Source organism: Ornithodoros turicata, chromosome 7, assembly GCF_037126465.1.
Source record: "Ornithodoros turicata isolate Travis chromosome 7, ASM3712646v1, whole genome shotgun sequence".
NCBI classification, from domain to species: Eukaryota; Metazoa; Arthropoda; class Arachnida; order Ixodida; family Argasidae; genus Ornithodoros; species Ornithodoros turicata.
The window spans coordinates 45,700,305-45,714,485 of record NC_088207.1 but is presented as its reverse complement, the minus strand read 5'-3'; the positions used below and the strand labels follow the sequence as shown (position 1 = coordinate 45,714,485).

Genomic DNA, 14,181 nt, shown 5'->3' with positions numbered 1-14,181 from the left:
CATGCGCCCAAATTGCAAGGCACATTGCACCTCAGTTCAAAATCACTGAACCAACCTCGACGAAACAACGGGGACCTGTCTCGGACACATAGGCCTCCGTCCTCGCACAACTGCACAGACATTCCGTCCGCGGCGAGGGCAACCAGATTCAGCGTCAAATTCCAAAGCAAGGTGCAGACGAAGGAAATCAGCGACAGCCACCAGTTCCTGAACGAGATGGTTATCGCGTTATTACGCATCAACGCAGCCTTCTGATAACGCTCACCGGCAACGTTATCGGCTTTTGAAGCATGGCGCATTAAGCAGCTTCAAACTGCGTAACAGCAGACGTACGCACTGAACCGGCCCGAAGTTTTGAGCATTTTGCAAGGACGTGCCAGCAAACGGTCTATCAAGATCCAACAGGTCGCCACATGATCCATGCGCCATGAGCACATTGCTCCTGATGGAACTGTGATGTACGGCGGAAAACTTCTGGGTGAGGTTTGCACACTTTATACTGGGGCCGATGTTAACGTGATACTTGATAGACGGTTGAGCCTTGTGGTTGTGAACCAGTGTTTGAGCGAAGAAATGCGGAGGAGTAAACTTTTACTGGGCAGGCCTTACATAAAGTAAGAAAGCGCAGGCTGAATGGAGTCATACTACAAGAGGTGTTCTACAAGGTGTTCGTCGCAGCGGTCGTCGCGGTCTGAGCCCTGGACAAATATCCTGCAGAGATCTATTCCCGCTGCAGTCTACCTTGGTTAGAATTCGTCCTCTCGTCACAAAGATAACGAATTATCGTTGGCTCTGCGACAAGAGTACTGCCCAAGGACCGGAAGAATTGACCTATGACAGCACACTTGAACCAGTCGAGTCAGTGTGAAGGCAATGTGCATGGAACTACTTCGCGGACAACTGAATATTGCAGCGCGTTGGAAAAAGAAACCTTACAAATATAAGGAAGACGAAAGACTCGTACAATTAAGACGCTACGAGGAATACACTTACCCGCTATTTTGTTGCACTAAATTTTATGTGACTCGTTAAACTGTTCAAGATACATGTGGTAATAATTTCAAACAATACAATAACTGAGGACGAAGTCACTCATTTGCTTATGAATTTCCCGAAGAAGCTCTTCGTACGTATCCACGCTTCGTTAGCAGCAAGTTGAATCTTAGCAGGGATAGCATTCCTTTTCGTAAGGGACACCCTTTCGTCAGCAGTTCCGAGAGCCTTTGATACTTCAGGAAGTTCCTCTGTCTCTTCAGACTTCGGAGGCAGGCAAACTCCCATCTTTTTCATTTCCTTCTGACCCGCAATGAGGTTACTGTAATAGGCTTCGTAAATCGTGTTCATCACGTTAACTTCGTCCTTTAGTCTGACAGAGGATACAAAGAGCAGCAACAGCACAAAGATACACGCCATGCTTACTGCCATAATTGTTGGAATTCTATTTCGAATACCACTCACGACGGCATCCGCGCAACTGCGCACGTAAACACGCTCCCAAGCAGCCTGGTCATCAAGGGTAAGAACCTTCGCGCCGCACAGTGTACTACGGGGTAGCTCCGACGAAGCGTTCGGGCGGCAGCAGGAGTAAGGAACGTTGCATCGTTCTCGGCTTGGATTCTTTTCCTCGCACCGAAAGTACGGGTTCAGGTTCCAGTCCCTGAAATTTTCGTCGGACATGCCACAACAGCGAAGGGTATCTTGCACACTGTCCACGATGTTTTGATAATCTGGATTCTCTCTGTAGCCAACGATGAAGTCTTTGAAGTAGTGTTCCTTCACGCTACTCTTGATGTGTCCTGTAAAGAATCCGCTGATGATGACGAAGACGCTGATTAAGGCGACAGAAGTCATGAGAAATATGTTATAGCAGGAAAGGAGGGTCATGTTCTCCCGGAGGGCACCCAGAAAGCCTAACGAGGCACCCGCGAAGACAGTAGTGCTGCAGAGAGTGATAACTACTTCGAGATGCATGACTGTAGTGAAGAAAGCGTTGTTACCGAGCCGATTCCAGAAGCTACCTTCGTCATCCGGGCGGTTGATGAGCGCGACGACCCCGCACCAAAACACCACCAGGCAGGAGAACATGATGAGTAGGTTGCAGACGATGAGAGGTACGCGAATGCACAAGTTGACGTCTTCCTTAATTGTCGAAGAGAATGACGGTTCTGACTGCTTGCCGAGCCTCCAGCCAGGGTCTATCTTTCGAAGAGAGTCTGGGAATGGCATGGTTCCTCGGTAGAAGTCAGTTGGTTAGCTGGATGCGGGCTACGTTCGATAATGGCAGGATTGCTTGGGATTTACAGGGAACCAGTGATGAGCGTGCAGTAATGCGTCTGGCGCGTTGTCGTTTTCTTCTGTATGCGCGGCACACATGCACGGTCCTATTTATGAAATCCAGTTTTGAAAGCACTATCACATCCTACTGCGACAATATGCACATTGCGCATGTCATACTTATCTAAGTCTCCGTTAGTGTTGACAACGGAAACCAGGGCAACGTTTTTATACTGCATAGCATCCGTATTAGTATTCTATGTATTGTATAGGTCCAAACAACCATGATTTTTTTTCTTTTTTTGCATTACCGCACTTATAAGTAGACTCGGTAAGGTATTCTTGTCTGCAATACATCGAACATAAATGATAGGACACGCGGGTTCATTGCACTATAAAGATTGCGTGGCATGGCCAATGTCGTCCTTTATCACGTGATTTGTTCTTGACGGTTTGGAGGCTTACGTGTTGCGTTTCTCCTTAAAGCCTGCCTCGGCTAATTCCCGTTCTTTACATTTATTTATTCTTGTACCTCAAGGGCCCAGGGGCATTACATGAGGGGTGGACAAAAAAGTGGCGAGTTCAGTAAGTGGTACATTGAAATGTAAGTTGCAAGTTTGGACAGTGAATTCTATAGAAGAATCATTTAACTTGATCAACTTGTCGGCATCACACCAGCACTCTTCTCACCCATTTATTATGCCCTATTTCAACTAGATTCTCTTTGTGAGAAACATATATGTAACCATTTGCAACAAAAACAGGAACCTAAACGTGTATGATTTGCAGGAAATATCGCGGGCGCTAAACTTTACATCGCTCGACCACAACAGCCGCATTACGCCCATTAGATTTATCTGCAGACTCCCCGCTGCGGTTCTCTTCCTCGAGGTCCTTCTTCAAAAATACTTCTTTAATTCTTTCCCAAAACTTCCGGAATAATTGTGCTTTCGGCTTCTCATCAACCTTCTTGGGGGGAAGAGAGACACCATCTCGCTTCATCTTCTCTTGGCCCTGGATCAAGTTGTCGTAGTACGCATTATATATCGCGGACATTACTTCGATCTCTCTTCTCAGATGTATGGAAGTTGTGAGCAGAACGAGCAGAACGAAGTTTATCACAACGCAAATCATGAGGACCACTCCAGTGCTGTTGTGCATCGCACCGACCACCGCATCGGCGCAGCTTCTCACGTAGATGCGCTCCCAGGCCTCTTCGTCGCTGACGGCAAGCATCTTGGCCCCACACAGCGTACTTAACGGGAGCTGTTGGGAGTCGTTCCTTCTGCAACAGGAGTACGGAACGTTGCACCTTTCCCTGCTCGGGTTGTCGTCCTTGCAGCTGAAGTACGGATTGAGGTCCCAGTCTCGAAAGTTCTCGTCCGAAATGCCGCAGCAACGGAAATGCTCTTGCATGCCGTCCACGAGCTTCTGGAAGTCCGGGCTTCTCCTGTAGTTGACGATGAAATCGGAGAAATACCGATCTTTCACGGAGCGCTTGAGAGACGCTGGAAGGAGGCAATACGCAACGAGACATGCGCTTACGATCAGGACAGCAACGAGCAAACATTTGTTGTATATGCTGAGAAGCTTCTTGTTTTCGCGTAGGGCTCCAAGCATTCCGAAGGAAGCCGTTGCGAATGCGAAGAGACTGAGCACAAGAAATGGCAGTTCCATGTGCATGGCAATGGCAAAGATGGCGTTATTGTGAATATGCTCCCAGAAGCCGCCTTGACTTGGAGGTCGGGTCCAAATGGCGACCACTGAGCCCCATAGGACAACCAAAGAAATGAGCATGACAAGCAGATTGCAGACGATGAGGGATACTCTTGTGGTGCGATGAACGTCTTCGTCGACTGTTGCCGAGAGAGAGCGCTGCCGCCAAGAGCCATGGCGCCATTCCTTGTCGATGGATTGGGAACGGTTGGTCCTGTCTTCCATTGGCGATGTTCATACGGCAGTGCCGTTTGTGCTATACCCAAGATAGACGCTATACCAGCGCAGCCGTTCTGTGAAGTAGTAGCCGTTCGAGGCACGCGCAGCATTTCTCGTGAATATGTTGCGCGAGCTTACAGAAGCCCGTGCTCAGGTTGCGCACTGCACTCGAGGTTTGTGGTTAAGGGTCAAGACTCAATATACAGGACGTTGCTTTTATCATTTACAGACTTTTTAATTTAAAAAAAAAAACGCTATTGCAGTCGAGTTACACGGCCAGGCGGACATGCTCTCGAAGAAAGTATGTAAGTGCCAGACGACTAATTACCTAAAATTCGTTAACTAATACTTTAATTAGGGAATTTCGAGCACAAGCGAGATAGTAGAATGGGAGACAATTCTCGTCGAAAACTATTCCATGGTTAGGAAATCCTGAAACGCGCACGAGTGTTGAAATATCCATCGCCGAATTTTGTTATGCAAAGGAGCCGAAACCAAAACCGCGGCGACCGGGAGCGCAGGGAGCACTGGCAACACCACCTGGAGAGAGAAAGCCTTTGCGTTGCCTCCTCTCCCTCTTTCAATTAAGAGCCAGAATTCGTCTGCTACCGCGACTCACCGTTCTGCGAATTCAAGAACCTTCAAATGATTGCAGCTCACCTGGAAATTGCACACCTAAATGTATAGACAAAAAGTGCAAGACGGCTTTCCAGAAAATCAGTTTTGAGAAAGATTGAGACCGTTTTGCGCTTTATATCCAAGTTTCCCGATTTAGTACGCGGGGACGTTTAATCAGAACTCGCAGACGACGGTGGTTCTTCTCCGTAGCCACGACCGCTGAAAGCACGTTCGTGATCGGCTACGGCCGTTGAAAAACGATCCTGATTGACTGACTCTTAATTGTTACGTCACGTCGACGAGCGCGCAGGCTTTCTCGTCCTAGGTGGTGTTGGCACTGCGCTTATTCCACGTCAGGCGGTCACGTGCCTTGTGACGGAGATGATTGGAGAAGGTGACCGATGAACCACTTTTCCGGTCTCGATAAGCCTCCGTCGGCGAAGGTGGTGCGCTTCGGAGGCGCGCAGTTTTGATTTCGGCTGATTTGCATAACGAAATTCAGCGATGGATATTTCACGACACGCGCTCGTTTCAAAATTTTTACAAGACAGAATGGCTTTCAACGAGGATTCACTCATTCTGATATCTCGCTTTTTGCCCGAAATTCCGCAATTAAAAAGTTAAACCAATTTTACGTAACTAATCATCTTTCACGTAATTAAAAATCATTAGTTACATACTCTGTTCGAGACGATGTCCGCATGGCCATACAGCTCACCTGAAAAAAAAAAAGAGAGAAAAAAAGAATACAACGTGCATGGCTTTGCTTTTTCATAAAATTTCTGTAAACGATAAATAGGCGCCCTGTATATACACATTGACAGGATTACTTTAGAAGCACGTGCGAGTTACGCACTATTAAAATGCGAATGAAAGACGGGCATATTGTCGCTAAGTATTCTATGATCTACGACAGCAGCACCAGCGCCGCTGATAGCGTTTGTAACTGAGTTGGAATTTTTTAGCTCGTTGCAACGACGCATGAAGTAATTAACTTGAAGCACTACTGTGAAGTATACCATGAAGTATGAACAATGAATGGATGTAGTTCCGTATCGGGACCACTGGCTTTTTTCAAAGAAAAAATAATAAAAACAAAAATCAAAAGCTAAAAAGGGGAACTAATTAGTAATGAAATTAAGCCGGAATGACCCTCGTGTATTGCGTGAAACGTATAAAAATTAAATTTTATCGCCCGTTCCTTGAAGGCGATCCGCCATCTTTACTGAGGACCTTCTGATCTAACCCGAGGCACAGTCTCGACGCCCGCACCGCCTAGTGCGTCAACGACCCTACCTTTTGCAAGATGGCAAGTTTCCAATCCGTTAGGCTTTGCGTTCCCGTGTTTCTCCTGCGCTAGAAGTGCATCAGATGGGGTTGTTGAAATGCACATAAAAAAAGCTTCTAGTCAACGGAATTTTATAATTCTTAATTTTTAGATTCACTATATGACCTTCTTTTGCACTTCTACGCAATATTTACCTTCCTAACGCTTTCACTGGTTTTTAAAAACCAGTGGTCCCGATGCGGAACTAACACCCCAATGAATCATGCACTTTGGAACAAAACTGTGGTTTATTTCAAGTACTGTGACACAACGATATCACATTTCAGAAACCTCCAATCACTGCGTACAGTAAGCGCTATTTACCCCTATACGCAATGAAAAAAAGACTGTGTACAAGCAGGGAATACTAAAACAGTTTTTCCCAGCCGAACAATAATCACTCGCAGTCACAGTACAGAAAAGTTCACAATGGAAAAGCGTTGCGCTCGCAACCCCACAGCAGCGGCCTCTCGCGGATCCCCTTCCGCCGGTTATACTAGCTCAAGTATATGAATGCAGCGAAATACTTCTATACTTCTATTTCACTGGCCTCATCCTACAGAACTGTCGTCCGCATGCGTAGCGCGAACACCTGGTGATTGAAGCAATATGGGTAAATGATAGCAGCGGTGCAGGGGCGTCGGAAGGTAGGGGTAGGGGCTCAGGCAACAGTGGGCCTCCCCCCTCCTCATTATGCACGGAGATCAGGCAGGGTGTCCAGCATTTGTACTATAGCAGACTTTTACAGAATTTGCATGTTCAATTTAACATAGCCGCAGCCATTCCGCATTGCGTGTGACATCTGTATATTTCTACCATGCCGTACCATTCTGTGCATGAATTTTTTTTTTTTTAGTGTGCCAGCCCTACGAACTTCAGTCCCCCCCCACACACACACTGGCGATGGACCTCCGACACCCCTGCGAATGTAGTCTTGCACTGGAACTGAAGTTTCACTCCATTTCACTCTTTAAAAAAAAGGGGCGCACATTAACTCATTTTTCTTGTCACATATATCACTCCCTTTTGAAGAGCACAATTACTCTAAAAAAAGTCTCCTCACTTCCTCAAGGGAGTAACATTACTCCCTTACTCCCTGCCGGAGAGTAATATTACTCTCCAGTAGGGAGTTAGAATGTAACCCTACTCCCTAAAGGGAGTGAGGATACTTCTTTTTGAGAGCAATTGTACTCTCCAAAAGGGAGTCATATATGTGGCAAGAAAAAGGAGCTAATGTACGCCCCTTTTTTTAAGAGTGTTCTTGATAGCTGTTAGAGTTAGCAGTTTACCCTCGAATGTCATAATAATACCCGTAATAATAGTATGCTAGCAATAAATATTTTGTACATGTTTTGCCACAGCCACTTGAGCGTGTATATGGACGACGTATGTGTGTTGCTGCACGAAGACCCACCGGGAATCGGGTTGCGTCGCTTGACAACGCAAGCACGTAAATAACAGTTACAGACTGCGAAGTGAAACAAGACACGCACTACATAGCCGAAATAGCTCTATCTACGGGACACATTACGCTCTAGCATGGCGTATTCAAACACATTAAATGTAGCACGACGAGTGGAACATATTTTTTCTTTCTACCTCTACGTGTGCACGGACATTGTTCGTCTTGGTACACTTTGGAACACATGGGACTTTGGTTATTCGTCAGTTTGACTGCACCCCAATAAGGCATTTTCTGGAAAGTGACGGGTAGCTTTCAATGGATGAATTAGACTGGAGCATACAGATTAGTCAGCAGACTCGACCAATAACCATTCGTCACGCGGAACAATGCTGAAGCCTCTCAGACAATAACAGACAGGACACAACTAAGTGAATCCGCCGGGTGAGCTGAGATTTTGGCTCTCAACTAGGGTTGCCACCAGGCCGGTATTATACCGGCATGGCCGGTTATTTGGGCGCTCTGCCGGTTGCCGGTAGGAAGGTGATACCGGCAGCTTTTTGCCGGTATCTGTGGCTCAAGACCTTTCATAAGGGTTTTTACGGGATTTTTCCTTCAACATTCCACTACAGCTTGAATAAATCTGGAACACAGACCCAGCTCCGCAGTCACCAGTCGTTTTCTTAGTTATTCATTCTTATTATTATTATCATTATTATTATTTATTATTTCTAGCAGCAATGATATAGCCACAAACAGGAATATATGTTTCCTCGTGTTATCTTGAGCGAGCACGCTTTCTCCCTCTCTCTCTCTGTGTGCTCGTCCACCCCTCACCCACTTTCCCTTTTCCGCGAGCCTTTCCTCCTTTCCCTCTATTCCTCCTCCTCTCCTTCAGCCGGTATTTTTCACTACGAAAGGTGGCAACCCTACTCTCAACCCATCGACGTAAATCTGGCCCATGATATTCTCAATGTGTTTGTCACAAACGGCAAACCGTATAGCTTTTAGAGGTGGTAGAGGCGAAAACTGACAAGCACAAGGCAACAGTGGCAAAGCGAGGTATAGAGCTGGAAGTTCTAGGCTTTTCTCGTGAAAACAAAGAAAGAAAGGAGCGCGGCTGCACCCAAGGTCCACGTGGGTCGCAGAGCGTAGCTCCCGTTCGGGCAGTGGTAATCGCAACGTCGCCCGCCGAAAGTCTTCACCATAATCTCCTGGTTATTCCTCACGAGTCCATCTACCAGGCCGGCACAATCGCCGGTGAATTTCTCTTTGTAGCATTTCGCCAAGGTTCTCTCCATGCTGGAAAAAGAAAAGAGAGGGCAATGTAACGTGAACATAGATGGAGGATGCACGACAGCCGGTGTAGATATACGAGGAAGAAGCAATGTGCACGTGGTACGCGGTAGAGTCACTAAATAAGCTACGCTTCAACTAACGTAGCTTATTTAGTGACTCTATAGTACGCCGAGAACAGTGATGGATCTCGTAGCTACAAATCACGCGCGCACACACACACACAAAAGAAATATTAAAAAATCGCACTCTCCTATTATGTTCTTTTGGCGACGTGCCAAATGTTTCGGAGAACTTCTGTAACCGTAACTGTAAAATGCGGAGGTATTACATGCGGTCGCACACTGATGAAGCTCAATCTCGCACCCGCAAGGTGAGCTTCAAGGTTTCCGAACGACGAACACATGAATGTGTTCGTTTATTCTACACGCGCGAGCCGGAGCCGCAGTCTTGACGAATGAAAGTCATCCTACGACATCAAACTCCAGTGACCAGCATCGAGAAGAGAGTCCCTGGGTGTAGACTCTCGAGCACCTCGAGTGTTGACTCCTCGAATTTTAGAACGAAAATCATGGCCACGAGCCTAACGTCACGAGAGTCGCGCCGCGGCATTTTTGCTCACCAAGAGTCGACTCTCTCGACACTCGAGTTGCTCGAGACCAATAAACGAACGCACCCCATGCCCCGCGTGTATGCTCGCACCTTTCCCAGAATACGAGGTAGGGAGGTCCGTGTTCCACGTGCCGTGGTTACTGGCGGCTAGAAAGACGTCCGTTAGACGTCCGAAAGAGGTCCTTTATTCGCCGTTGCTTAGACGAGCTTAATTTCGTATTTAGCTTAAATATTTTCACTGCGCAGTCAAATTCGCAAAAACGACCGTAGAAAGCAGCCATCGGACCCGCCCGATCACGTCGCGTGACGTCAGCAGAACTGCCCGGGGAGCAGTTGTAAGCTCATTCACCGAGAATCCGTCTGCAACAGCAACTGCTTCGGCCGCGCCGGGTTACGTCACGAGTCAGGTGACTGGCCCTCCTACTGGGACTGCAAACGTCATCAAGTGACAAGTGGCATTAACGCGAGGAGATGATTCCTTACCAACACCCGAACTTGTGGTGCGTCGGCTCATTTTTGTCCAGCAACTCCAATTTGGGAGCCCCCCTGAACTCTTCATATTGTTCCAGTTCCATGAAACACTTCGCCTTGAGACCTGACACTTGCCCAGGAGGGCACGCTGGAACAGACGGTCCATCCTTGTCGTCCGCTGACGCTAATGCCACTGAAATATAAAAGAGAAATTTTGTCAATAATGGTGTGGAGGCGAAGAGCGCGCATGTTGTACATCGAATTCAACAGATTCTTTTTTTCTTTTTACGTGTACAGGGTGCCCGCGCTAACTGTGTTAATTATTAGTACTTTGTAGATGGGGAAATGCCTTTTTCAGTTACAATGATTGGCGACATATTCTAGGTGTTAGTAAGCCACCTTATGGACACCCTAGGGACCTCCTGGAGCGTTGCCCTAATTAATTTTCACTACTGGGCTTTTTAATTACGGAACATAGAAGTTCGGCCAAATGACAACAATTGTTCCGTTTGGAAGCGCTGATACCGTTGCTGTTTTCAGGGAAGGGTGGAGCAAAAAATAAAACAATAATTTTTTTTTTTTTAAGAAACGAGGGGAAGTGGCTCCGGAAAAACGTCAGCCTTTGTCGCTCGCCCTGCAATGCGTTCTTTATCTTGTCCTTAAGTGCGAGGGAGAACAAGCAGGAACTCTTGTTGCCAATTGCAATTCTTGATGCAACTCTCATTGGCAATTGCCAACTATTGTAAATGAAAATCTTCGCTTTTGAAAAATTCTCACCCGGTAAGCGCGATCGTCCCGTATACACCAACTTATAATATTCACTGTAGGTCAGCACGGGTAATTTCCTAAGGTGCCATTTCCGTAGGCGTTTACAGCCCACCGTGCGTTTCTCTAGTGACCTTAGGACAGATATACGACTGATTTTGCGGCAGCGGTCTGAATAGAAAGCGAAGAATAGAAATATTTATCGCCTCTATACGTAAACAGCTGCACACATAAGCGTTTTACTCGGTAGTCGACAGTTCCAGCAGCAAACAACGACACAGCTGCTACATTTCAGCTTCCTTCTACAAAACAGTGATTATTCACTACTTGCTTTCGCCTTTGTACGGACTGTAGGGATTTCCTTCCCTCGTCATCCTCTCATATGAACCTCTTTGGAATGGGGTAGGGTCCTGCACTCAACGCAGGGAAACATCCCACATCATCATCATCCATTCATCTATGTTGTTGTTGTTTCGCTTTGTGGTGACAGCGTGCGTCAGCACGAATGTGAGTTGAGGACGAATACGGCAGCGCTACTATCAGGACAGAGATGAACTTCAAATATCATTCGCTACATGTACGGAAGCAAAAGATGGGGTAACTTCTCCAATAATCCTGGCGGTTACCGTGGTATAGGAAGCATCCCAATGAAGACTACTGAGGGATGCTCACATGTTTTCTGTGGTGGGTAGTCCTCTTGGACTACCCTAACCCCAGAGCAAGAGGGTTAGCACACCTCTCCCTCTCCTGTGCCACCACCATCTCTCCCCTCCTTCTTTCCCCCTCCCCTGGGTGCACCGAGCCGCCACTTCAGAGCAGGCTGACTGCACCTTCCCCCTATACACCACCACCACCACCCCTACGGAAGCAAAACGATTATGAGAGTCCCCGCCCTTACTACTGCACCCACTACATGCTGCATACTCAAGCATTGAACTGCATGTCTTATCTACCGCAACCGCAATGCAGGCAGACACTATCGCGTGCAGTCACAGGGTATCACAAAGCAGTCGCTCAGTCGGCCTTCGATTTTTTACTCCCAGTTCTGGATCCAAGCCAACGCGGCAGCGTGGGTCCTCGAATGCTTAGCCGCTACTGTCTCGACTGTGCATGATGGAACGTGGTATATGGGCGTGTGCTGCATACTTAAATATTGAGGAACTGGGTCGCATACACATGGGTGTGCGTTCTCTAATAACTGTGGAAAGAGCGGCCAAAATGTGCATATATATTCTTATTATTTTTGGGAAGCAATAAAAGAAAGTGTCGCGGTAGCGGCACAGGAGCTCGTTAAGTCGTTGGTACAAATCACACATTCAACATGTTCAACGACATGACAGATAAACCATATCCCTTTCCAAAATATATTCGTCCGTGCATTCCACCTGCGGGGTCCTGATGCTGTATTGAGAAAGAGAAAACGCCGCCAGCGCCACCGCTTCCACACATTTCCATCTTAATGAGGTTAGTCCACCATAATGAGGTTGAACCAGTCCGCGATTTAAACAATGCGGTGTCCTGACACACTGATGTGCACAGAAACAGCGTTCCAATGATGACATTTGGTGCTGCTGTGTGTAATACAAATGGTCATAATAAATAATAATAAAAGTAATAAAGAGACTGTGTCCCCGTTGGCAACCGTGAGACTTGAAGCTGGGAAGAGATTTAGCACACGCCTTTGCAGGAAATCGCGCCCCAGCAGACGCCTTTGAACTCTTTGTGCACATTACAAAATAAGAGTTCGAAGGTAGGGCCCCGCCTATCCGAAGCATGCGCTCCAGTTCACTCCTCCCGCACCCCCAAAAGGTAAACAAAGTCGGTAAAAATGGGTGGAAACACAGAGCTCTGCGGCATGCGAAGGAAACTTGGAGTAACCACACGGTCTCTTCGTCAACGAAACAGTGATAAAGCGAAGTGCAAATTGCCACAAGCGACTGACCTATAAGAGCGCAGAACACCGAGATGTGGAGCAGCGTCATCTTTCAACGCAAACTGCTGTGTTCGCAAATGAAATATCAAGGTAGTGTTTCACAAATGCCCAGATCGTGGTCGGTCACAAATGCAGCACGCAGAGATGTCGCAACGGCACTGTGGACATAAAGGGATTAAGGCAATCCTTTCACTGTGGAATCAGCTGCGAAGATTCCTTCTCCAAGCACAATCATGGAGGACACTATTTACCTCGCTCGCTTCTTTTGCCGCCTCCGCACGGCGGCAAGTCTTTTTCCTTTCGCAACTCGTTCCGGAGCGTCATCACGTGGGCATCCCACGTGATCAGGTCTCCTGTCGCGAAGGGAATCTGTCTGCTCTGGGGTAGAGGTGTGCGCCGTGGGCATTTTTTTCGGCGGCGGCGTAGAGCACGTTGAAGGCCCGGCGGCGGCGGCGTCAGCGGCGTCACGCCGATGCTGTCATATCGGCGTGCGCCCCGTGGGCTGTCAATATGTTCTCTTCTCCAAAGGGGGTGCACGAACACCTCACAGCGGGGGTATTTTCTCCAAGACACCGCGACGGTGGCAGTATTTACTGTATCTTGCACCAAACAAGTGCGTCAGCACTGGATAGTATTATGAAAGAAAACCGAACACACAAGGAACAGAAAGAACAAGAAGGTCGTCGCCCAAGAACTTCGACTGGGCGCGTTAAGTGCGCGTTAAGTGCTGGAGAAAACAACATAGCTAGATAATCAGAACGACGAGCCATCCCTTTAATGGCAAATACACGTAACAGTTATAGCGAGTGTTGAACGTTCACAGGACGGCGACGCGTGAAAGCTCTGTCCACTGATCCAGTGGCTCGAACGGAAGAATGCGAACGTTAGCAAACAATATGACATAAGGCGCACCCACCACGTCATTGAACAGTATTTTTGCAGAGGCTGTAGTTATCATGGATAAATGCTGTAAAATCATTTGATTTCGCAGCCCTAAATTTTCGCGAATCGAGTAGGGATATATTCGCAACAACTAAATTTCGCGCGCTCCTCGAGTTCCTCGAATTTTCTCGATTCGCAAAATTCGCAAAAATTAAGGTCTCGCGAAATTAAAACGACAATCCACGTGGGACGACCAAGTGCTTCGGAGCGATCGAGATGATTGGTGTAGGTGCTAATCTGTTGGCCAGATAGATCGCTTTCCAACCCAGATAAGGCGAAGCTCGCGTCATTTCTGCGCTCGGAAATTGCGTACTTCTTATTGTTTCGGCTCATTTGCATAGCGACATTCAGCGTCGGACATTTCAACACACGTGCGCGTTTAAGAATTTCTTAAACATGGAATGGCTTTCAACAATGAATATCTTCCGTTCTGCTATACGCGAAATCCCTTAATTAAAGAATTAATGAGTTTGAGGTAATTAATGAACTCAAAAGCGGCATCTATTTCGTTTCGCTATTTTTTAAACAAAACTTTTGGGACGAATAAAAAAAAACAACAGACCCTGTATATGGATAATGACCAGTGCTATGGTGTTGGTGGATGAC

The 14,181-nt window shown here is 47.2% G+C and overlaps 4 protein-coding genes across 5 annotated transcripts in view; 1 reads left to right on the top strand and 3 right to left on the bottom strand.

Moving 5' to 3' along the window:
- Nucleotides 1-162: 162 nt before the first annotated feature.
- LOC135401266 (IDLSRF-like peptide) overlaps nt 163-14,181 on the top strand; it is a 232,313-nt gene continuing 218,294 nt past the window's right edge. The window contains exon 1 of the mRNA XM_064633549.1: nt 163-478. Within this exon, the coding sequence (XP_064489619.1) occupies nt 421-478 (58 nt within the window). The 5' untranslated portion in view covers nt 163-420. The remainder of the gene's footprint in view (nt 479-14,181) is intronic.
- LOC135401263 (tetraspanin-33-like) lies at nt 690-2,434 on the bottom strand. Its single transcript, XM_064633546.1, has 2 exons — nt 1,998-2,434; nt 690-1,796 (listed from the first exon to the last, which is right to left on the bottom strand). The coding sequence occupies exons 1-2, from the start codon at nt 2,224-2,226 to the stop codon at nt 1,093-1,095; spliced, it is 933 nt and encodes a 310-aa protein (XP_064489616.1). The 5' UTR covers nt 2,227-2,434; the 3' UTR covers nt 690-1,092.
- LOC135399941 (tetraspanin-33-like) lies at nt 2,935-4,318 on the bottom strand. Its single transcript, XM_064631676.1, has one exon. It carries the CDS (start codon nt 4,213-4,215, stop codon nt 3,079-3,081), a length of 1,137 nt encoding a protein of 378 aa, XP_064487746.1. The 5' UTR covers nt 4,216-4,318; the 3' UTR covers nt 2,935-3,078.
- On the bottom strand, nt 6,384-12,989 carry LOC135401262 (uncharacterized). 2 transcript variants are annotated; one of them, XM_064633545.1, is made up of 4 exons: nt 12,885-12,989; nt 12,643-12,791; nt 9,948-10,128; nt 6,384-8,858 (listed from the first exon to the last, which is right to left on the bottom strand). In XM_064633545.1, the coding sequence occupies exons 2-4, from the start codon at nt 12,680-12,682 to the stop codon at nt 8,636-8,638; spliced, it is 444 nt and encodes a 147-aa protein (XP_064489615.1). In that variant the 5' UTR covers nt 12,683-12,791; nt 12,885-12,989; the 3' UTR covers nt 6,384-8,635. The 2 variants fall into 2 exon arrangements, with proteins under 2 accessions (XP_064489615.1, XP_064489614.1); XM_064633544.1 differs by lacking the exon at nt 12,885-12,989 and having other exon boundaries at nt 12,643-12,878.